The 25,907-nt window shown below is 25.3% G+C and overlaps 1 protein-coding gene across 1 annotated transcript; it reads right to left on the reverse strand.

Moving 5' to 3' along the window:
* LOC145833865 (drebrin-like protein B) lies at window positions 1–25,907 on the reverse strand. The gene is made up of 12 exons (XM_082941096.1): window positions 25,780–25,907; window positions 25,448–25,500; window positions 22,374–22,486; window positions 21,986–22,060; window positions 20,709–20,843; window positions 16,877–16,954; window positions 14,439–14,530; window positions 14,143–14,263; window positions 6,758–6,846; window positions 4,413–4,564; window positions 3,843–4,007; window positions 1–1,026 (listed from the first exon to the last, which is right to left on the reverse strand). Exons 1-12 carry the CDS (start codon window positions 25,860–25,862, stop codon window positions 890–892), a joined length of 1,293 nt encoding a protein of 430 aa, XP_082797222.1. The 5' UTR covers window positions 25,863–25,907; the 3' UTR covers window positions 1–889.

The following is a 25,907-nucleotide window of genomic DNA, read 5'->3' on the forward strand; positions in this document are numbered from 1 at the left end:
AGCAGAATCAAAATGAATAGTTTTGAAGCCGAAATTTGTAAAGTTTGTAACAAAAAATGTGCTTTATTTATGCTTATACATCTATTTTAAACCATACTAGAATAAAATAATATATTTTTTCTTTATGTACTAAAGTTTTCAACCTTTACTGTCAGTTATATACATAAACGAGAAATATAAAATAGAACATATATAAAACTTAAATAGTCTTAATACATAAGTAATGCATTGTAAGTATAATTGTAATAAAGATTATAGTATGATTCGTAGAGAGATATTTCTTAGAAATAAAAAGACAGTTAATTAACGTAATAGTTGTAAACTCTGTGTTTAATAAAATTATGGTTAAGTATAATTACTCACATGGAACTTTATTTAAAGACTGAAACATAAAAACATGGATATAGTTCTGTAATTAAAGTTGAAGCAAGCTAAGTTAAATCAATATGTACATACTTATTTAGTTATAATCACCAAATTCATTTGAAATTTTACAAATTTGTTACTGTACTTGCATTTATAGTTACTATTTTTATGCTTTTATATGCATATATAAAAAAACGACTTTTAAAAAGAGTCGCAACAAAAAACTACAACATCCGAAAAATTAGCCAGGATAGATATTAGCATATAAATTTTCTTAACTTACTGTGAGGTTAAAAATAGCTAGAATCTTTCTAGTTTCGGATGAATTTGTAGGAGTAACTTCATTAATCTTGTCAACAAAACATGCAAAAAATAATTTAAGTTTGTGTTTTGGTATATACATATTTATAAATCTGTGTATGTTATGCGTATAGTGTGCAAAATCTACTAAGCTAACTAGCGATATTTCGATAAACTGTTATATAACATCTATAAAACTATACTTTTTAAACAAAATAAGTAGTTAAACAATTTCCACATAATTTGCTGGAAATAGACCATAATTTCCATCTGGGCCAGTTCCTTGCCACCATCCTTCGTCTATTTGCTCAACATTTGTTATAAAGTCATCTGGTTCAAACGAAAGTTCTGTGTCATCAGCTGTATATGTGGTATGAAAAACTTTATATCAGTATACAAATGAAGTTACTTAGTATATTAAAAAGAATTGTTTGAAGGTAGTCTGCCTTTTTAATAGAAAAGATTGCACAGCTTTGAATATTGTTAACTACATGTAATAAAATTGGTCCAAAAAACCATATAATAAAACTGTTACAATTCTTTTACAAAAACAAAAAACAACAGATACAAAGATCTTTCGTTTATTATATAAACACTTTCAATGCTGTTAAGAATTAAATAGCTTTTAGAGATAATTAACAATTACATTTTATGTTATTTAAAATTAAAATTTATTAAAAATATTACTTAAATATGTAAAATTGTTGAGCAATTTCCTGTAACTTCTAGTTTATTGAAATATATTAAAAAAAAAAAAGAAATTTAAGAAAATTTTTTTGAATCTATGTAGACAAACTATCACTTAGAATTTGTACTTTACTGTAACTAGGGTAACTATAAACAATAATTGTAAATTAAAATTTGAAATCCATTAAAACAGAACTTAAATGAAAAACTTCGTATATTGCTTGAGTTAATTTGAACACATTGCTTAAATTAATTTTTTATTTAGTTTTTTGAATCCACCATTGCTCCACAAAATCTAAACTATTTCTTAATGGTCTTTCTAAAATCTGTACATTATACCAGGGTTGCCAAATGTTTTTGAGAAATTTTCTCCTGGTTTTCAAAATTTCCTCCTTTTTTTTTTTTAAAACGCATTTTTGGGTCTATTTTGAGTTTAAAGTTAAGTTTAAGGTAACAAACTGTGTTACATAGTATAAAAATGTTTTAATTTAGTATTAGTAGTTTTAATTTAAAAAATGTTTGATAATGACAAATTTTTTTATCGATTTTTTGTGTCAAATAGAAATTTTACTACTGAACATGTTAAAATTGTTAAAGGTTTTTTTAGTAGTTTTTGTTCAAAATTTAATATTTTTTAGCCTAAATTGTCAAATTCTAGATTTTTCCAGGTTATTCTAGGTTTTTTGGCAACCCTGTTATATGCTTCTTCTATTTGTTTGGCATGTTTTCTTTGTGAAATTTTTATAACGAATTTCTAAAGCAAATTGGTCTGTATGTTTATGATTTGTTTTGACTATACTATTTTTGCAAATTTTTCTGTGTTTATTACAAGGTTTTGTAAAAATGTTTATTATTTGGCCTATATATATTTGTTAGCATATATTGCATATTGAAACATATATTCCATAATTATTGCAATTAAAGTTTACCTAAAAGTTAATGTTCAAACAACTAAAGACATAATACTGATAAAGTAATAAGATAAATATAAACTGTTTTATGTTAAAAAATATTACAAATGCACATAAATATTTATACATAATAAAAAAATATATATACAACTAATCAAAAGTTCTTAGTGTGTGTGTAATACCCGGTTTAGTTAACTGTTTGCTTAAAATTGGATTATAACGTTTAATTAAAATCGCTTCGCTAGTCAGATTCTCAAAGCTATTTCTACATTCTTTTAAAATACCAAAATTGTTAACAGTTATTCTTTAATTTTTACAAGTATTACAATTACTAATATGGTCAGTTACAGCTGTTTTACCTTTTAATATTCTTTGACTCTTTAGACCACTAAATGTACTTCGTGACCACTAATAGAAAGAGCAAAGAACAAGTGATAGTTTGTCTACATAGATTCCAAAAAATATATATAAATTATTTATTTTTAAATATATTTCAATTAGCTATAAGTTACAGGAAATTGTTCAATAATTTTACATTTATTTAAATACTACTTTTGATAAACTTGAATTTAAAGTTTTAATTTAAACATATCCAAAGTAAAAATGTATCTATCAATTATCTCTAAGTCAATTTAATACTCATCAGCATTGAAAATGTTTATATAATAAACGAAAGATCTTTTTTATCTGTTGTTTTTTGTTTTCGTAAAAAAATTGAAACAGTTTTTTATGCGGTTTTTTAAACCAATTTTATTGTATTTAGTATATCGGTTTTAATGTTTATATTTTGTAGTGTAATTGTTCTGAAATCTTAATTATAAAATAGCATTATTGCTTTTAAATAAGTACATTGACTAAATTCCAATAATTATATTTTACTTCAAACGTTTTCAAAGCCTTTTTATAAGAATTATTAACGTTTATATAATTTTGAAACTTGTATGTACATTTATTGTAATATCCTTTTACCATCTCAAGTGTTCTATTGATTTACTTATGCTTAAAAAGTCTTGTTTACTTAATTATATTAAACTCTTATTTAAACAGTATTTATTTCACATTTTTATTTAAACTCATTATGACGTATCTATTATCAAGTTTTAATAAACATTAATACCATAATTTATGGCTTAGTTTAACACAATATTAGTTGAAAAGTGTGTCGTAAAATTTATTATCTTAGATTTAGTGTTAGTATCATATGTTAACTTTATTGTTATAAAGTGCTATTAAAGAGGTTTCATTTACTGATATTTGTTGAAACTCAAACCTTTAATCGAACTTTCTCCGATTTAAATACATTGCGACTTTAAACAATAAAGAACTTATAACTCGAGATCAAAATGTAATTTATTTTGTAATTTCTTGTCATAACTATTTTGCTTAAATTTTTATTTACATACAAATAGACACTAAAACTAAGTAAGAGTCTATGTTAGTCGTAAACTGAACGCTCACAATTTAAATTTCAGAGTATTAAAATTTCAAAAATTTTTCTTAACTTATTGAATCCAGAAGTAGTGATATATTTTTATTACATTGCGAACTATTATAAGAAACAGACGTAAAGTAACAAACCCGCTTGGTAATCATATAAGGCACGAACAGTAATACTTTGGTTATAAAAGCTCTCGTGGTTATTGTCTTTTTGATAAATAACTTCAACTTGTTGATTATCTTCTGATTTCTTAATAGCTGCTTCAAATAATTCTGGTTGTTGCTCTTCGTGAATTTGCTCGTGACCTGATGTGAAAATTATTTCATAAATATGTAGCTTGTTTATTAAAAAAATTACATTTGATGTTTAAATTTAACTAAATATTTAACAGTTACAAAAAAAATTATGTACTAAGAAATAATAAATTATAAAAACATACTCTACCTAAGAAAGTTACAGTGCATTGCTTTATTTAAAAGGTTTGTACGATTATAGTAGACTATTCAATAAATTATGGTTGATTTTTATTTTATACAAATTAATCAGGTCAGCTTATAAAATGAGCTTAGCAAATAAATGCAAAAAATGAGTAGAATTTATGCTCTGCTCTACTGCAAAAATGATTCGGATATTTATATGAATAAAAATTTTATCAGCTTATTTTAGTATGTAGTACTAATAAATAAAAAGAAAATTCTAAACGGTCTAACATTTTCTATGATTTTTGTTTTCAGGACATTTTTTTACAGCATCATTAACACTTCTTCTTATGTCATTTACTTTCGTAACGTTATTTTTTTCAGATTCGAGCTGCTGACATTTAGTAAAACTCGAAGAACTTTTTTTTGTAGTAATAGTCAATCTGTTGAATAAATACTGTTAAAAATAAAATAAACATAGAAAATTTCAATTTAACAAGACTTAATTTGTACTACTTTTTATCCATTGATTAATTAAATTGTCAATATTTTTTTGTCTAAAAAATTGTAACAGCCGACGGCAGTCGGCGTCGTCTTTTATTCATTCTCTTCTCTCAAATTATTTTTATGTTTATAAGCACCAAATTCGCTTGGGTGTGGTTGCTTTTCGTTAATGAACATCCCTGCTCATGTTAGCAGTTTGTGTAGTGTTCAACTCGTTGCAAGCGTAACGATGTTGGTTGTTTTAAGTTAGGCTGTTAAGCCGAGGTATTTTATTTCGTGTTGTTTTGTAAGTAAAGATTGTCGTATTTATTATCTTTATGTGTAAGTTTATCGTGACTTATTGCGCACATTTATTTATTGTAAAATACACTTTTAACTCACTGACTCGAATTCAGCTAAACAGTAGTATAAGTTTAATAAACACCTTATAAACCTATTAGAATAATAAATTAAAATGGGATGAAGGTAGTCTACCTCTTTTAATTTCAAAGTCCGGGCAGGAACAAAAATAAAAAATGGTTAGAACCATCAAAAAAATCAGTCTCAGTCTTATACACACACTTAGAAGAGATCTTTCGTTTATTAAAAAACAAACACTTTCAATTTTTATTGAAATAGAGTCTATTGGAATAAGTATTGAAAATGTTTGTTTTTTTAATAAACGAAAGATCTTTTTCAAGTTTGTGTATAAGACTGAGAATGATTTTTTGATGGTTCTAACCCTTTTTTTATTTTTGTAGAATAGTAGTATAAGTTTTAAAAATACTTTATAAACCTATTAGAATAATAATATAAGTTCAATAAACACTTTATAAACTTAATTTCAGTTAAACAGTAGTATAAGATCAATAAACACTTTAAAAACCTATTAGAATAACAATATAAGTTCAATAAACACTTTATATATGAGATTATAACACTTGATTATAAGACTGAGACTGATTTTTTTGATGGTTTTAATCATTTTTTATTTTTATGAGAATAATAGTATAAGTTTTATAAATACTTTATAAACCTATTTGAATAATAGTATAAGTTCAATAAACACTTTATAAACCTGTTAGAATAACAATAAAAGTTCAATAAATACTTTATAAACCTACTATATTAGATAATTAAATCAGTGTAAAATAAACACTAGCTTAAGGACTAACGAAGAATTATATATATATATATTAGCGCTTTAAAGTCAGTTATAACCAGGCCATACCAATACATATATATAAGTAGCACATACCCTAATTGACTTTAAAATAAAGACAAATATTTTGCATTTTTATTGAAATTCAATAGAAAACCTTTCAGTATACCCTTTTCAACTACTATTGTATACAACTGAGCTAAATAATAATAGCATTTATGAAAGCTTGATAATAAATACGTCATAACATAGTTTGAATTTAGTACTTAAAATAAATACGTTTAGCTAAGAAGTTGCTAAATTTGAGTTAAAAAGACTTTAGCAACTTTTTTGCTGAACAGTATTTATTTCAAATACTGAATTCAAATTCATTACGACATATTTTCAAGCTTTCATAAACATCAATACTATATTATGTAGCTCAGTTGTATACAATGGTAGTTGATAAGGGTATACTGAAAAACTTTCCAATGAACTTCAATAAAAATGCAAAGTATTTGTAATTATTTCTTATACAAAATTTGTACCTTTAAAACTTTAAAATTAAATGAATAAGCATTAAGCTTAACAGCAAGACCATCAACAACAATCCATGTGACATTTTGCTACCTGGTTTCGTTGTCGTTAGGCAGACATAGTCAAAACTAATCAATCTAACCAAACTTGATTAAGTACTTTTGCGATGTAGTGTCAGTTTGTGGGTTTTAGTCAGGAAGAATACTACGCTGCTTAATCAGTGAAAGTATTTAAGCAAGTTTGGTTAGGCAAATACTACAACTCAATGTGACTATGTCTTCCTAATGAAGACGAAACTAGGCCGCGGAATGTCACATAGATTGTTCTTAATGGTATTATGGTTCAGTTTAACGCTAATTGTTGTAGCGGAACACATCTTAGCTTTGCCGATTGTGGCGGAAAACTTTACTACTAAGTTAATAACATCAAGTAAAATACAGCACTTTCAAAACATTTAAGTAGTTTTAAAATTAACTTATTAAGTTGATGACTACTTCCTTTTTCTCTTTCTTGCCACAGTAATCTTGTATGTAAAGTTCCACGTTGCTCAATTTGTCCTACTTTCTATAAAATAACTTTCTATAAAACAACTAAAACGAACACCATCTAATTAACCTAATTAAGTTTTAAGTTGCAATTTAAATTTACATACGTCGGCGGTGGTCGGCAAGGTGTACACTGGTGCACACGAAATTTTTTTGGGGTGCACGAAAATTTGAGATAACACAAAAAAAAATTTTGTTTTATTATTATACATATTTAGTTTAAGCGACATAATTAAATATTTAAGTTAAATCTAGCCCTAGTGTTTAATTTAGCTTTTAGTTTATTGGCCATTTTACTCTCATGATCTATTTTGGTATTAAAAATCACATATCATTCTTTATATAAACACTGAGCAAACAGCCTGCACCTAAAAAAATAGAGAGAATGTCCAAAGCTCTTGTGAACTCCATTGACTGATACGGGAGGAAGCTGTCATCCAGCTACGATCATGATTATATAAAAAAGGTTAGTGTTTTCCTTTATACTATTTATATTAGTAAATTACAATATTTTGTTTAATGAAGAAAGTTCCTTTTTTTAAATTAAAATTATCAATATAACCTACTTTTTAACCTAAACAATTATTCCTATAAAGATATTTACATGATAATGATATTATTAGTTCAATAATAATAAAAATTTAAAGCTAATTTTTATATTTACAGCAAAATTTAAGAATTTATGTTGAATAAAAAATACTTAATTATGATAAAATAAAAGTACATTTACAATTCTCTTTAAAGATATGCATATCAGTAGTAATGAATACATTTTAAGTAACAGTTTCAAGTTTGAAATAACTATAACTAAATAGTTATTGTTCTTTTATCCATAATCGAATAGTACATATAAAAACGTTAAGAAAATTACAGAAATTATAGGCTTAAATTAACATTAAGTTGCCACACACAGAGACTAGTTTGAATTTTATAAAAGATTTTTGAAAATTTCATGCTAGCTAATATTTTTCTGCGGTTCTTTTGTAAATCTCAGGCTAGTTAGGTTTACTTTTTAATAAATTAATTGTTACTTAAATTTGTTGACTTAAAAGTTTTGAAAAAATTTATTCTCGAAGACTATATGTATATTTATTTCTAACTATTTTGATCTGTTATTTTAAGAAAAAATATAACGTACATTTTTAAATTTTCAATTTGTCTTCTAATATTTTTTTAGTACTTTTTTCACAAATCAAGATGACTTCACTAGCTTGATGTAACTCAGGAAAGATGTTTTTAACACTCAACAAAGATTTTTGCTCTAAAAAGATGCATCCCTTCTAATAACCAGTTCTAGGCTTTGGTATGATTCAAGGTTGCCAGACACCTAAAAAACTTTTCTAGAAATACAGTCTTACTAAGCATGTTTTTATTTCTTGCAAAAGGTAGTCTAGTTTTGGTATTTGTGTAAAATCTCTGAATGAGTATATATATTTTTTAATATGAATGTTTTATTTAGATCTTAATTCTTTTTTATCAAAATGTTACTTTAACTATACTGCTACTTTTGAGCTTTGGCTTTCTCTTTTCCTTTTTAAACTCAAGATGACCAGAGCTAGTTTTTTGTAACTCATGCAGAGTCCCACACACTTAGTACAAATCAGAACAGTATAAATCTTTTAAAATTATCAGGATAATTTTTTTTTGATACTTATTCAAATGTTTTTTATTTTATTAAATGAAAATTCTTTGTTGTAGCTTCAATTATCTTTATATTTTTTTTTATTTCAATTTTGTTGAATAACCTGAATTTTTATTTTAAACTTAATTTATTTTGAATATTAATATATGATGTTTTGAAAATATTTTAAAAACTCAAGGGTCAGGATAATTTTTTTTACTGAAAGAGTAACAAACTCTGCTAATGCTTGTTATTCAGGCTGATTTTGTTATAGTATTAAGAAAAGCGAACTTATTAATTAGGGATCTCAATTCTTTTATTTATGAAATATGTTAAGACAACAATTTTAATAATTTGATTAGAAGAGTTTTAGAATGTGTTTTTTAGATGTAAATCTTACTTTATGTTTAACAAACATACTTAAAATAGACTAAAAAGTTTGTATTGAATTCTAAAAATGTATAATTTTATATTAAAAATTATCATTTGTGAAATATTAAGTTAGTTTTTTTCTGTTTTTTATTGCAAATTATTGATTGTCCTTTTAGCTTTTTATTTTGTTTTTTACATCTTTCACTTATTAGAACTCTGAGTTTTATCTAACTTCTTTTATTGAACTAAGCTAAATTAAAAAATATAACACAATAATAATCTTAAATATTAACAGTAAGATATCTAACTTACTTTAAAATACCAAATACCAATTAAACTATTTATTTCATTTTAATGTTATTATTTGAAAATTTTATAGAAACAAAAAGTTTAAATCAGCACAATTTTCATATGCTAAATAGTTTTTTTTTGATATCGATTAAACATGATTAGAAATCAGTTATGGCTTTAGTTATTTAAAAAACTGGATTTTAACACACTAAAACTACTCTAGATAACTCTTATGCTGTTTTAAAAAGTAATTTTTTTTTGAAATACTAATGCTGACACATGTTTGTTTGAACTTTTTTTGAAAAATTCAAACTAGTTTTATATTTTTGTGATTCTTGGGCTATTTATTCAACTGACTATTTGTTGAGTTAATTGATATTTCATTTATTTAAGCTTTATAAATTTGTTATTAATTTTAGGCAAATAAATATATAATGCGTAATTTAAAATAGATTAAAGAATTTCAAACTGTTTTGTGGTCAATCAATAATTTTTTTAATTGAAAGAGTGACAAATTCTAAATTAAATTACTAAGCCTAGTTAAACACCAAATATATAGTAGTTATATATAACAATTTTTATAAGAAAACATAGTAAAATTTTAAGGTCTTTATTTTTTTAACAGAACGAAGTGACAACCAGGTACAACCCTGAACTTTGTGAGGTGCAAAAATTCAGTCTATGAAAGAAACAGCACCAGCTATAGGGAGAGCAACAAGATATACAATACATTATATTTAATTTAGCTGTTTTTAACTCGTTTTTTTTTTGTTGTCGTTTGTCTGTTTGTTTAATATCATTAAATATTTTTAATAATTTAATTTAATATTAATTAAAATATTTTAAGAGTACTGTACTAGGGATTTTGTAGTGACGGCGGAGATGTGTTCAATTAATAAGTATGTAAGACAGGGCTATATAATTAAAATATTATTGTGAAAATAAGGTACACCAAATAAAAAGGTTCATTAAAATTAGTATCAAACAATAAATTCCAGCTCCAGTTATTAAAAGGTTTGCATGTAAATATTAACTGAGTTATGACTTTTATAATAGGAGTTAAAACTTATTGGGTTCTATGAAAAAATATCTCATTACATAAAACCTCAAGAATTTTGGGTGCAAAAATTAAATTCGGAAGATTCTAGTACTTATAAGATACTCAAAGGACCTAACTTCAAAAGTAGTGTATATTTTGAACAAAAAAAAAGTAAATACGTATGTAAGTCTTCTAAATATCTACACGTTTTTTTTTACTTTTGCAGAATTTTTTTTTGATATATGGATGAAAAAAGCTTACTAATAAAGTTATTTTTAGTAGTTTTTGAATATTTGTAATTAAATAAAAACTTCGAAAAAAATGGCCTGTAGATATTAATAGGACCACAAACGTTTTTTTTTTCAAAAGTACAAAAAAATTTTAAGATATAGTTTCTTTATTATTTTTAAATGAATTTTTAATAGTCATGTAACCAGAATTTTGCTTTAAGAGAAGTGTTAGTGAAGTAAAAGTTCACGTAGTCCCATCACTAAAGGCTCTTATCAAAATAAGATCTCGGGGTCCACTGATTAATTTTTTTGCATTTAGTGTACACAGATTTTGATCAGCTGACCACTGCTTTAAGGCATTGAATTGAAATTGTTGACCTGGATTGTAATCTTCCCAAGCAAAGCTAGTTTTTTTAATTTAAAATTTGAAAAACAACTTAAATAGTAAAAACATATTTTTTATTCTTTCAAAACTTTATTATGAAAACTAAGTTTCGGTCAAAGACGTCGTCAGTGCTTATATAATATCTTATTCTAACTGAATAAGACATTGTATAAGCACTGACGAGGTCTTTGACCGAAACTTAGGTTGCACAAAAACAATAAAGTCTTGAAAGATATAAAATATATAGTAAAAGTTTATGTAATTTAACACTTGATTTAGTTATTGATATATTTCATTACTAAAAAACCATTTATAAAGTTGTTCTAACCTACTTTTATACTAAAAAATGTCTAAAAGGTACCAGTAAATTTAAAATAATGTTTAAATGTTTTAATCGTTTTTTAGTGTAAGTTCTAAATCAAGGATCAGGTTCGAGGAAAAGAAGAAAAATTAGGTAGATTAAAAAGCTTATAAAGTGCTTATAATATAGCTAACATAATTAGCACTTCTGAACCCTTTTTGGCTTTTTTATGTCATAAACTTAATTAAGAAAATACATTTTAAAAATGGCTCCAAAATGTAAAGGTATAACTTGATCAAGAAAAATGCCTACTTTTATTAATACCATCTAGGAGCTGATCAATACCATAAGTTAGAAACATAAAGTTCATAACAGAAAAAGCTTACAGTCACCTCTCGCGAATCTACGCACATTGTGTCCACAGCATAATTAGGTGACTAAACAGGAGGTACTAAATATAGTTACTCTTTTAGCGACATTCTAGTTTTTCCAGCTTTCAACCTTGGTTGGTATGTGTACAACACCATTTGTCAGCTTTAAAACTCTCAGTGTATTGGTGACTGAATAATTGTAGTCACGACCATAAGCTTCAGGAAAATAAGCTGCAATAAAAATGAGGGGAATGGTTTGGTCCTGCTCATAAGGAAATTCAATAAGATCTTTATCCTTTTGCGATACAACCTTTTCAAAGAAAATTTTTTCATCATATAATAACTCCTTTTTTTTAAGTTTTAAATAATGAAGTGTCTGTAAAGATAATAATAGATAAAAAATTACGATACTTTGAGCTACATAACTCTACAATCAGAAATGCTGAAGACACATTAGATTAGGGGTGAGCAACTACGACCCGCAGAGTGAAAATTACCGGTCCCCAAACGTTTTTTAAATTACAATGGAATTTGGCCTGCAGATGTAAATGACCGGCCTGCGAGTGAAGTGACCGGTTCGCCAAGGTCAATATTACTATTTTTTTATAAAACTTAGTATCAAATTTTTACACAATAAAACGTAAGAATTTAAAAACATGTTAAGTTTGTTATTCAATTTATGTGTAGTAATAAAATAACCATTTTGTCTTAGTATTTTGTTTTGTTTAAACTCAGTTCGAATATTCTTTAGTCATTTTACTTAAAGTAAATGTTTTATTTTGAATTGATACTTTACATATCTACCTTTGTCAATCTACCATGTCAATGACATTTATAAGCAATTGACGAGTAAAAAAGACATTTTTCCCGGATAAATACTGAGTTGTTTATATCAATAATAAGAAATATAGTTTTATATTATTCCCTAACAATTAATTAACAACAATTTATAGTCAAACTGCTTAACTTTACATTTTAACAAGTTTAAAAAAAAGTTTTAAGATTTTTTTGGTACCTACAGCCGCAAATTCGGCAGTTTTTTAAAATGAAAGAAAAATATAAAGGTTTTACTCAATTTTTTATAAGGATTGGTTAATAGATTTTGCTTTCATGATAAATTTGTTTAGGCATATGAACAAATTGAATACCAAACTAATTGGGAAGGGTACTTTTGCTCATTAAATGTACTCTATTACTTATTTTTACAGTTTATTATTAACGAAACAATGTTTCACTCCTATATTAGCATATAGAAGATTATCAGTTGTTATAAACAAATCTTAAAAAATTTAGAACAAAACAAATGGAAATATTTAATAAAACAAGATGAAAAACAAAGTATCGAAAAAACTTCTGGTTTAACAACAACAAAAAATAAAACTTAATGATGCTAAACTTAAGTAAAGATTTAATATTTATGTTACATTTTATAGGTACATACTAGAGACTAAAATAATAATAATAATAATAATAATAATAATAATAATAATAATAATAATAACAATAATAATAATAATAATAATAATAACAAATAATAATAAATAATAAGTTAAAATAGTAATAAACAGGACTCACATTAAAATCAGTTGCAAAGAAATAAAAATATAATAATAAACACAAGGTTTGAAATTAATAAGGTTTTACATAGACTGTTGAAAACTCAAGCTTAACTTTTTTTAACTAAGCTTTATGACGTAATTATCTTGTTGTTTAAATTAGTGTACAATTTGAAGTGTTATGTTTTTGCTATAAATTAAGAAAATTTTGGATTCAATCAATATATCCCAGTTTATGTAAGCAGAAAAAGTTCGTATATCAAACTAGACCAGGGTTTCCTAAACTTTTTTTTTCAAATAGACCCCTTTAAAGAAAGTAAAAAAGCTATGGCCCCCTCCAACAAAATTACTAGAAAAACTACCATTAAAAACACCTAAGACTTTCTTTTTTTGCTCTTCATCAACAACTCTATAGTATCTAGTGTAAGTTTCAAAACCACCATTAAATACACCTAAGACTTTTTTTTGCTCTTTATCTTCAACTCCAGAATGTCTAGTGTAAATTTCAAATTATAACCTCAATGCCCCCTGTGGCTCCTTTACTGCTCATGGCCCCTGAATATCTGTCATGGCCCACTTTGGGAAGCTCTGCACTAGACTTTTAAAATCTTTATATTAATTAATTTTAAAGTAATTGGTTCCTTAAATTTTAAAAAGTGTAGTTTTATTTTTATTGTTAATTTTATATCACTGGTTTATTTTAGTTTGATTTTAATCTAACAAGTTAAATTAGTACAGCCAAGTTTTTTAGTATCAGCATTTAATTAATCATACACTTGATTATTACATCAATTTATATTTTTTAACTTTAACGTTATAATTACATGATAGTTTTATTTCAATTTCAATTTACTTTAACTTACTAAGATACAATTTTTGACAAAACTTACTTGAAAGTACTCAAACAAATTTAAGAAAAAATTAAATGTGTTTTGTTAGATGTTTTGAATAAGTACTGCACAAGAAAAAAGTTGAACTAACAGTTCTAAAAAACATTTATAAAGTATACTGAAGATATCTATAGTTATGTAGGCTTAAACAGGGATTATAATAATTGTGTATTGGATCCCTTATGAGTGATACCTGGGTTTACAAAAATTTTAAAATAAAAAACCTGATAAAAATGTAATCTAAAAACTTCTTACTTACCCATTGCTGTTTTTCATTAGTTCCGAAATCTTTTTTATCATCAGCAATCTGTTGGGATTTAAGTTTTTCACTTATTTCTTTATCACGTTGATTTTCAAGATACTTACGATGTTCTTCTGATCTGTTTTAGAATTTTATTCGTTAAATAATAAAAAATTACACAATTTAAACTAATAACAGAATGTGTAGAAAAATACTAATACAATTTTAATAGTGAAAATGATAGCTTTTTTTAAACACAAAAACTTTAGCATGAAATGAGTTTAAGTTATTGCATTTGATTGTAATGAGTATACCGTATATGTTCTTCTTTAAGCCTTTTTTCTTGATGCCGGTCTTTTGTAACTATTAATCTTTTTTCTTCATCTATTCGACATTCTTCCTCTCGCTACAAAATTTATTAAAATGAAAACCTTACTAAGTTGTTGCTGTAAAAAGTAGAGTTTTATTTTCTAAATCAAAAATTTTTAAATCATGAAATTTAGGTAGTTGAAATTCTACATGCATCTTTTTTCAAGCTTCAACATATAAAAGGGTTTACAGGATGATCTAAAAATCCTTGGATTTTTTTACCATAAAAATAAATAACTTTAAACTTTTTTTATTATAAACTAAATTAGCATTTAGTTTAGTGTAACTAGATGTCGTAATAATTATAAATGTAATACAATAAGTTTTATTTAACATTAAAAAATGAGCAAAAACAAAGTCAATAGTTCAGCTTTATTGCGAGGAAAGGAAAAATTTTGAGATGTTGATTTTTTGAAGGCATAGTGGCTATAATAGCAAAAGTGAATTTATTTTGGATTTTATTCAAGTGAAAATTTTGAATTAATGGCAGCAGTGCTTTATGATGACTAATCAGCAGTTTACTGTGCAATGTTATAAATCAGTTTAAGAAGCTTAATACATCATAAAACCGTCCTTGAAGATAAAAACCACTTTCCTCAATCTTAGAAGATGATTGAAGTTGTCTATGTTAAGGTAAAGAGGAACCCGAAGAAATATGCACGACAAATAGTTAAGGATAGTATATGAATTGGACCTCAATATAAATAAACATCAAAAACAATCTCAAACATCGACAAGATATGAAAGAATACTTCACACATGTCTATAACCAAAAAGGACTTGACAGAAGAAAAATTCTTCTCAAAGATTTGAAGGCCTGCAAGGCAAAAAGAAATATCATTATTTATAAAAACTCTTCACAACTGGAATTTATTTTAAGATTCAGATTAATCGAGTGTTTATCATTTATTGATGAGTCCATTAATATAATCTACCGCCGACAAAAACCGTTTTTGGTCATGGCTGCAGTTTCGTAAACTCATAAGTCACCGTTGACTTTTATTCAACAGGAGATTAAAATCAACATATATCTCTATACTAATATCATTTTGGTTGTATCTTTGGTAGAAATCAAAATACATTTAAAATTCCAGTCCTCAACTTCCAATAGAATAAATCACCACCCAAAAATTCAATAAAAACTCATTATTGGTAAAGATGTAAATTTTGTTGATTTTTAATTAAAGATATGTGGCCTCCTGCATCGCCTTTTAATTTTTGATGATTTGAAGACATCTCTTCTAAAAGGATAGGCTAAAACATCCTGGAGAACGCGGAGTGCCTCAGTCGATTACGTTAGAGGAATAGCTATACTCCTAACCAAAAGAAGATAGTCACATAAAAAATAGTTTAAAATATTAGTAGTTCATTTAGTTACAATTCTAAATTATTTTTAATTTATGTTATTTTGTTGTCCTTATAAATCGTTTTAAAAAAATCAAAGTTTCTTGATCAAAGAACTTATGACCCACCATGTATATTAAAAAAAACAATTTGAAAGTAAATTACTTAATTAAAATTTATATAAGTGAGATTACTATAAAATTTAATATATAAAGAACAATTTTTTTGTTTAATTATTTTTTTATTCAAAAGCAGTTTAACTGAAAAATTTTATACAATATTTATACGATTTGTATATTTATAAATACTACATTATACTATATATTTGTACTGTATATTTTAATATCTAAAGGTATAATTATATTATTATATTAATACATTCTAGTATATTTAATATCTATTATTTATTTTTACAGTTTATTACTAACAAAACAATGCTTTATTCCTATATTTGCATTTGGAGATACTCAGTTGTTGGAAACAAATCTAAAAAAAATTTTGAACAAAATAAGTGGAAGTAAAACTAAATTAAAAACAGAATATTGAACTAATGGTCTAACAACAAAAATAAAACTTTGAATTGTTTGATTTAAAACAACTTACAATATTATAGTATATTTAATATAAATGTCTTTATTGTAACTATTCAATCTTAAAAATAACTTCAAATCAGTAAAGTATAACTTTATTCTAATTTAAATCATTACAGAGATTTTACATTTGACTCTTTATGACGTAACAGTTTTCAGCTAACTATTTAAAAATCATTATGCATAATTAAAACTTATACTTTATTTTTATCTGTTTTTACCTTTAACTGTTAGCCCTTCTGACGATATGCTAAACGAAATTAATAAATTAACTTTCCAAACATTCAAAATGAGTGATTTGTATATAAACTTTCAAATAAACTTTTATTAAAACTAGTTATATTAAATATATTGAAGTCATTACATATATTTAAATCATTCATAACAAAGTTTTATTCTTCTTAAATATAACTTAATAATTCTTAAATAACATAAAAACTAAAACAAACCTGCATTTTTTTCCAAAACTGCTGACTTCTAGTATTCTGTATTTCCTCAATTGGCTTAATAGGTTTGTAAACTGAACTCTGGTGACGACATGCACAATTTTAGATCAATTTAAAATTTTAATAAAATGTGTTTATAAGAAAAGTTTGCAAAAATTAATAAAATTTTCAATGCATAAATTTAAATAAACAAAACAAATACAAAAAGTATCAAATAATTTATTAACAAAAATTAATACTTAAAAAACTAAGGTAGAACTCTGTATATTAATAGTTACTTAAAAAAAGTAAAAGGATTAAACGAAGCTTCCTAGTTGATCATTTATAACGGCTATAAATAAAAACTTAATAAAAATGTAACTTAACAATTTAGGAAATAAAAAAAATCCTAAACAAGTACTTTTTTGTAGTAAAATATTTTAATATACGTTAATAGTTTTTGAACCATTATATAAAAAATTTCTATTTAATGAATGAGAAATAAAAACGAAGCCTTATCAATTACGAAAAAATCTATCATAAAACAAAATAAATGTATTTTTAAAAGTTTTTGTTTGATATGATAAAATAAACTAAGCTTTATAAAATTAAACCAAAGCAACAACTAAACAAAAATTATTTTTATTCATTATTAGACTTACTTTAAAAAAGTTCAAATTTAAAATTTTAACTTAACTTTAAAGTAAAATTGAGATAAAAGTAACCTTCATTAATTGAAATTCTGATGATATTTGTAAAGTTGATCAATATGGAAACATAAAAAAACACTTAGTAAAACTATTGCGCTATAAAATTGCAAAAATAAATATGCGGTTACAGGTACCAATCAAAAGGTTATACAAAAATAAATCAACTTATAAAAACAAGAATATCAAGTTTAAAACATTGTAGTATTTTGATGAACATCTTCAGTATTTTCAAGAGAACAAACTACTCTCCTGTTGGCTTCTAAAAATGTGTATTACACAGTTTTTAAACTAAGAGAAAATATTTTATAAACAAAACAAATGGATTATAAAGTTATTTCAAATTATAAACTTTATTAATAAAACAAATAATAATTTCGATAAAACCATACTGTTTAAACTTTTTTTTAAAGTATAGTGTATTTAAAACACAGCGTTAAACTGTACAGCAAAACTTTTGTAACGATCTACCACATTTAAGTTATCATGTTTTTGTTTTTTTAAGAACCTAATTTATTAAAATATATACCATGCAAAAACCTAACTCAAATCAAACAGCAAGACAATACATGAAAGACTCAATACAAATACAAACCACCAGTAAAATCTAAGAGCAAAAACTGTAAAAAGCAGTCAAGAAACTTTTAAAAAATAAACTCTAATATTTGTCTAAGTATTACGATCTTGAATTTTTTTAAAACAAATATTAAGGCCATAGGGGGGGTAGAAGCCATTTTTTGACCAAAAATAACATATAGACTTATATTATAGTAAATTTCATAATCTTTCAGATGTTTTTTTAGATTTTAAAAATATTAAGTAAATTTTTTTTTATGACCGGTTATATAAATGGTTGTCTTTATAAAGGGTAAATAAAGGGTAACTTTAAAGCCGTTTTTCTCGAGTTTTTAAAAACTAGCTTTAAAATCTATCTTCTCCTTCATTTTTCAAGCAATCTTCTTTAAATTTTCAGGAAATGTTCCTTACATTATGAGAAAAAAACGTTATTTGTGAATTTTAATAATTTAAAAAAATAAAAATTTTATGACAAAAAAAAAAAAAAGTGATTTTTTATCCAAAAAAATTTTTTTTTTCAAAAAAAAGGTATTTTTACATAAAATTTTTTCAAGTCACAAATAACGTTTTTTTGTTATTGTATAAAGAATAGACTGTGAAAGTTTGAAGAAGATTGCTTAAAAAATGAAGGAGAAGATAGATTTTGAATGCATTAGTCTTTTTTCGCCGTTTTAGTTTTTCCTTCTCCATAAGGAACCTGTTATGCGGCCCAACTTTGGCCGGTCATATCTCAAAAACTAATTCGAATTTTTCAAAACGGTAAAAAGCAACTTAAAGCTTAGTAAAAACTCTATAAAATAAGATCAACTTGTAAAAAACATGGCCTACCCCCCCCCTATGGCCTTAAATCATCACAGATGACAAAAACTATACTTTATTTTTTAATTAAAAAAAAAGAGAAACTTATCTGAATTCAAACTACTATATTTGTAATAAAAACTCTTGAGTTTAAACTAAAAAATAGTTTTGTAATATAAGGAAAAAAAACTAATTAAGGAAAGTCTACACAACTGATTAAACCGGATTATTACCATGTGCTCTTTTAACACCTCTCAAGTTAATTTGAAGTAAATGTTTTAAGTCACAAACATACTTTAAAAGCTCAGTCTAATTTTCATGTACTCTGTAACACTTTAACAGTGTTTTTTGCAGTCGAAAGTGGCTTTCTTTCTTTTCTCTCAAATTTATTTAACTTAAATTCAGTAACGCGCTTGTTTTGGTGGTTTAGTTTTTAGTGTCTTAGTTGATAACACGTCTATTTCTTGAAAAGTGTTCGCATCGTAAACTTGTACGATGGCGATTGTTTTATATGAACTTTTGAATTAAAGTAGTTTATTTGTACAGTTTGCTTTATTTTTTATTGCATTTTCTATTTATCGTAATACAGCTTTTTGTTTCTAAGACTCGATTTCTTTATATAAGTATTCAAGCAATTTAACAATCTTACTACTTAATTAGGCTAAGCTTAAATAATAGTCTAATTTAATTTGCGTTTCATAAGTCGGTTTAGCTAAATAACTTAGCTAAGTCAATTCTAAACGTTTAAGTAACCGTCACCGATATTGTTATAACGCGTTAAGTCAGTTAATATCCAGGTTCGCGTACTTAAGTAACAACTATACACCGGTCAATCGGCAAAACGCCAACTTTAAAATATTTTATTATGTATAAAGCATACCAGAAACAAAACTAAGTTTAGCATAGGCCGATGTAAAACCTCTTCTCAAAGTCAAAGTTAAGTGTTGCTATGGATTTTTTCCTGAATAATAATTGCCCCTTTTAAATCATACTTTTTTATTCAATGTTTTCTAGTTATGCACTTTAGTTATACTTTCTAGATTTGCCGTACATCAATTGATAATTTGAAAATTTTGTCTATTGAAGTTTTTTTGTTAAAAGATTTTTTTTTACTAAATTCATAAATTTTCTACGAAAATTTGTTTTAAGGCCATAGGGAGTCCATAATTTTTTTTAATAAAAATTAATATTGGCATTTATTTGAAAACTTAGAGTATAAACTAAAAAATACTTTTAATAGAACAAAAAATATTTAATTTTTGAGATACAACCAGTTTTTAAAGAAAAATTCGAAACAACTGTCTGGAATAAACATTTTTTTACGGCTAATTTTCTCAGACTTTTGAAATACTCACAAAAATCTATGTTCTCAATCATGTTTTAAGTAATTTATTTCAATTTTTCAGGAAATGTTCTTTTTACTATTACATACATATTGTATAAAGCGGAATTTTGTAAGTTCAAAACAAAAAATATTATAACCAAAATTTAAAAAAATATTAGTTTTATCATATTGTAAAGATCATTTAGATCAACCCTTTTGTAAAATCAAGTAGGTGATAAAATTGATTTGTGTTGAAAGAAATTAGAAGTTATAATTAAAACAAGCTACTTTAAAAAAATGAACTGATTACAAGCATATGAATAATAAAATAACTTTAACAAATTTTTTGAAAACTATGATAGTGTATGTAATAAACATAAACAGTATAACGTTTTTACTATGAAGCTATTAACAATAAAACTTAATAATTTAAGTCTTTAAATAAACAAACCACACTCTGGTGGGGATCACTTTTATTAGATGGCGCTACATAAGTAAAACTTGAAGTTGTTTTTAAAACAGCTTTCATTATTTCATCCGCTTGAACTTCGTCTTCGTTACGGGCTACTATCGCTATGTGGTGATTCTGTTCATAAATCAATGACCTATACTGTTTATTTTAAAAAAATATAATGTTTGTCAGTGATTTATTCAAGACTTGTTAGTTTTAAAACAGTTCAAAGAACGATGTGAAAAGCTACATTTACACAATATCTTAATTATAATAAAATTTTTAAAATTAATTTCTAGTAAAAAGTAAAATATTGAACACACTTTGTTAGGATGTTTCAACTAGTGATTTACCAGATTTTTCCTTTTTTAATCATTATCTGATTAGATAGAGATAATATAAAATGTTAGAAATAATTACACTCCTATCAAAGAAATATCGGCGAAAGTCATCAGAACCAAAGTCTGGACTTTCAAGTGCCGTGAGACAAGCTCATGCTAACATAAAGTTTTGATCAAAATAGTAGACACCAGGCTTTCAGTAGACTAAGACCCGGGTTTAGTTTTTGGTCTAAGGCTACCGAGATCTTGTGGTTTTATGATCCAAGTGGTTTTATCAAAATTTTAATTTATACTACGGGTAATTGTTTTTTCTTCTTAAATACCTATTAATATATTGTAAATAAATCAAACTAGATAAATAATTTGTAGTTAAATGCTTTTCAAATGATCCTGTTTTGTTTAAAGAACGTCGAAAAAAACAACAAAGTTCAATGATTCCAAAAAAGTAAATTGAAACTTAAACCAGTACTTAAAAATATAAGTTATACATTGGTGTGTCATGAATTTTAAATAGTAAATCACTATGAATAAAACAATCAATGTATTTTATTGATCTAATTAAAAAAATAATGCCAATATAGCTTAAATATTTACATTTGCACTTTTCATTAAACACAGTTGTAAACAAGAAATAATTTGTAATATTTTGTAAACTATTTTTATATAGATAAATTACTATTAGTAAAAATAACAAATACTGTGAATTTGATAATGCTTTATAGTTTTTTTTGAACTTGTGTCTTTTCATGGTACTTTTCATTTAAGTTTAGTGTGATTATTTTTTTAAATCATTGACGTTTTGTTCCTAATAACATTTCCTACTAAGATTAGTTGAATGCAGTCAAGGAAAGAACTGGTACATCACTAGTTTACAACCAATAAGTTCATTATTAATATGATCAATAAGTGTAAAATACAAGTTATGTTACTATGCACTTTGAAAAAACGCTTGACATCTCTAACGTGATTCGCACAACTTCCTTTTCTAGTAGCTGGTACACCTTCTCCTTGCTGTAATTGATTTAGTTATTTTTTTTATAAAATAGAAAATAATAATATTAAATTAATATTAAATTTAAATGTAAATTAAATTACAGTAAATTGTCAAAAATTAAACTTTATATGTACGTTAGTTCTTAAGTTTAAACATTACAATCTAATTATTGGAAATTCAACAGTAACTTCAAATAAACTTTTTTAAGTCAGAGTTAAAGAAGAACTTGTATTAAACATTCCAAGCATTTGATAACGGTTTTATTAAAAATTCTAATTTTTTCACAAACTACAAAATCTGTATAACATCAAAATTACTAATCAAACGAACCCAAATAATTAGAAGATATTTAGTCATCTTAGTATTTGGATCTGTTATACTAACAAAAGCGTACTGCATTTTACCAGAGTTGAATTCAGATTCAAGTTCTTCCAAACCGCCATCTAAAATGTTTTTTATTCAGTCTTTATTTTTCTTAGAACGAATTTAGGAATTTATAAAAACATGTTTTAATAAACTTTACAAGCCTTAGATCATAAAATACAATTACATAGATCAATAATGCTTTAACATTAAGCAAAAAAGATATATTACAGGGTTACCACGAAAAATTTTGTAAATTCAGCTTAACTTTTACCTTCCTCTTAAGTTCGCATTTTGAGTAAGCACTTCTAGTTAAATACGCAATTTTAGTATGCATATTTTGAAAAGTACGCATTTGTGTTACATTGAGATTTCAAATTTGTTGATGATGGCCGAAATAAATACTATATGTTAAGGTAAATTGTAAGCTAGTAAATATTCAAATTTAAAATTTAAAGATTTTCTGGCCACATAAGAGTGATCTTCAAAACTAAGTAGAGTAAGACATTTAGATATTGGGTTATTAATATATATTTTAAGTTAGGGGTGAAAAATTAAGTGTTTCAAGGTAGGGCTCTATAAAGATTAGTTAAATTAGTGAGATGCTTTATTGCAAGATAGACATAGAAAAGGGTACTAGCTAAAGCCGTTGCAGGTGCAGTTGACTCTAGCATTTGCAGGTGATTCACAGGCAGTGACTATAACACCGGCGTTAGCTGGTCCGTCGAGCGGACAACAGAATACGACATCACAAAAAAAATAATTGCAGAGGATTACAATGTAAGGCTGTAAAGCTAGAAACTACAAAGGCAAAAAAATTGGAATTTAAAAAAAACAAGGTACAAACCGGCTGTCTTAAATATCGTAAACAATTTATTTCAAAAACTATATTTAAAACCTTGTTAAATAAATATTTTTAATATTGTTACGTAAAAGCATTTTTTATTTAACTTTCTATTTACGTGTGTAAATTGCTCTATAGTAGATAACCTTGGGACGGACGAACGCGTATTATACCAATATTTGTACGCAAAATTTTGCAATTTTGTACTGAAAACGCTGATTTAGACAAACACTTTCCCTAACCCTTGTTCGTTGGCGCGAGGTTAGGCTTTAGACTATATGAAATTACATAGCTTATTAGTTTAGTCGGTTATAATGGTGTAGTCAATGGTTGCTATTTTTGACCATCGTCAGCGCAGCCGAAATGCTCTCCCGCAATCACAACTAGTAATGAACTGAACCTCATGACAATCAACAACAATTCATGAGACATTCTGACACCTGATGTTGTCCTCTTTTCTTTTAGTAGTTCACAAATTTAAGCATTTGAAATGACAAAAATTTATACTTTACCAATATTGTCAAAAAATAAAAGATTTAATCTGAAGCATATGAACCCTAAACACAGAATTTAATAATCTACTCAAAAAAGAATTACAGTTTCAGACATTTTAAAAAATTTGTACTGAAAAACTTTTAGCATTCAAAAACCAAATGATAACTTAGAAAGAAGTGTAAAATTTAATAAACTACTAAAAAAATATGATTTTCAAGTTAATTTTAAAAGTAAAGCATTTAAGTATTTTAACTGACATTTTGTCAATATTGACAAAAAAGTTTTTGACTGACGCGTATTCCCTAAAACAGCCATACAAAGTAATAATTCGTTTTTTTTTGTGTTAAATTTATATGTATACAAATTAAAGCTTAAATAATTCTAAAAAATTTTAGTTAAACTAAACTACGTTTCAACCTATGTTTATGTTTTTGCTTAATAAACGTCATTGAGAAACTAGTCTATTTTGTAGGCCAATGAAACATTTGTCTCACAAAAATCGAAGTATTTATTTTATAATATAAATATAGTAATGAAAAGTTGTTAAAATATATGTTATTACTTTTTTAAATTAATCAATTAAAATAAATAGGCCACAATTTTAGACAAATTTTTTGTAATAATATATTTTGTTAGTTTTGTACAGTTTGTTTATCTTTAAAGTGCAGCTTATTTTTCTGTAATTTATAAACTACTGAGAAGCCAAAAAGTGAAACTTAAGTATATTTGTTAACATTTTGTAATTAACTCCTATATATTTATACATGTTTACTTTATTGATAAGCACAGGGTTGCCACTATTCAAGGCAGCCTAAGTGAGAAAAAAACTAGTCTGAATTACATCAAGTTAGTCTGAGTTTATAAGAAATTTAAATAAAAATTTATGTAAACTAAATTGGAAAAACATTAATATTAATCAAGCTTAATATGTACTTAAAATCAACAAAGCAACAATAAACGGAGTTACTAAATACATATTTTTAATAAAAAATAATTTAAAACATAAAAACTAGTCTGAGATTTAAAAAAAAAACTGAAAAAGCATGACTTCATTCAAAACTGTAAGTAGCCTAAATTAACCAAGTTTTTCAAAAAAGTTCAAATTAGTCTGAGTTTATTTTAACTAGCCTGAGTTATCTTGAGTAGCCTTAGTGCTGGATTTTGCAAACTTTTTTTTTTCATAAGGTCCCTTTTTAAGATAATAAAAAAGCCAAGACCATCTCAAATATATTTTTTTTTAATTAATCTTAAATACGCCTAACACTTTTTTTCTTGCTTTCCATCATCACCATTAAAATATCTAGTGTAAGTTTCAAACAAATGTCTAACTGCACCCCCCTCTTAGCAGCTTAAATTTATAAAATGGCTAATTTTGAGAAGCCCTAGTTTAGTATAATTTTCAATGTTTTCTATAATATCTAGTATATGATATCCGAAACTACCCTTAAACACGATTAAGACTATTTTTTGCTCTTCATCTTCAACTCAAGAATATGTAAGTTTCAAATTGTAACCTTAACGCCCCTTTACAGCTTATGACATCCTAAATTTCTTAAATGGCCCTCAAGGAGACAATATGGACTTTTTTGGGAAGCCCTGCCTAAGTAAGTTGCAAACCCGTAGGCATTTAAACAAAACTAGTTCAAATATTAAAAAAGTTTAATTTAAATTAGTCTAAGAATATTTTGAACATAATATGTACCACCAGTTTCTTCTAAGTACAATTCATTATTTGCTTTGTAAGAGAACAGTGCCCTGTAAAAAATTAAAATATTTTACAGAATTTTTAGTTAATAAATTATTTTTCTACATAATAAAAATCAATAACTTTTAAATCGTCTATCTATGAAATTTTTATTATTATGTTAAAAGTTTTTTGTTTAACTAAAAGGTAACAACGAAATTGTGGAGACAAACTAATCAGATAGATAAATTGAATATAAATTTGTAAATAAAATCTAGTTATAATAAATCTTAAATGTAGAATATTGAAATTTACAATTAGTTTTAATAATTATATAACTAAGCACATACCAGTTAAGCTCGTTTTTATCATCAATGACCTGATTGTAAGCATCAACAATGGTTTTTTGGTGCATTGCAAAACTTATACTCATTTTTTTGGTTTATTAAACACTATAAATTTTTATTTTTAGTTAACT

The sequence above is a fragment of the Thalia democratica genome, chromosome 4 (genome assembly GCF_965202585.1).
Source record: "Thalia democratica chromosome 4, ktThaDemo2.hap1.1, whole genome shotgun sequence".
Classification (NCBI taxonomy): Eukaryota; Metazoa; Chordata; class Thaliacea; order Salpida; family Salpidae; genus Thalia; species Thalia democratica.

Excerpts from the sequence above, each read along its gene's own strand:
- LOC145833865 (XM_082941096.1), bottom strand. The coding sequence starts at position 25,862 with ATGAGTATAAGTTTTGCAATGCACCAAAAAACCATTGTTGATGCTTAC. Across the intron at positions 20,844-21,985 it reads ATGTCAAGCGTTTTTTCAAA|AATCACCACATAGCGATAGT; the intron begins GTGCATAGTAAC and ends ATTTATGAACAG. Across the intron at positions 16,955-20,708 it reads GTGATCCCCACCAGAGTGTG|AGTTCAGTTTACAAACCTAT; the intron begins GTTTGTTTATTT and ends TGTCGTCACCAG.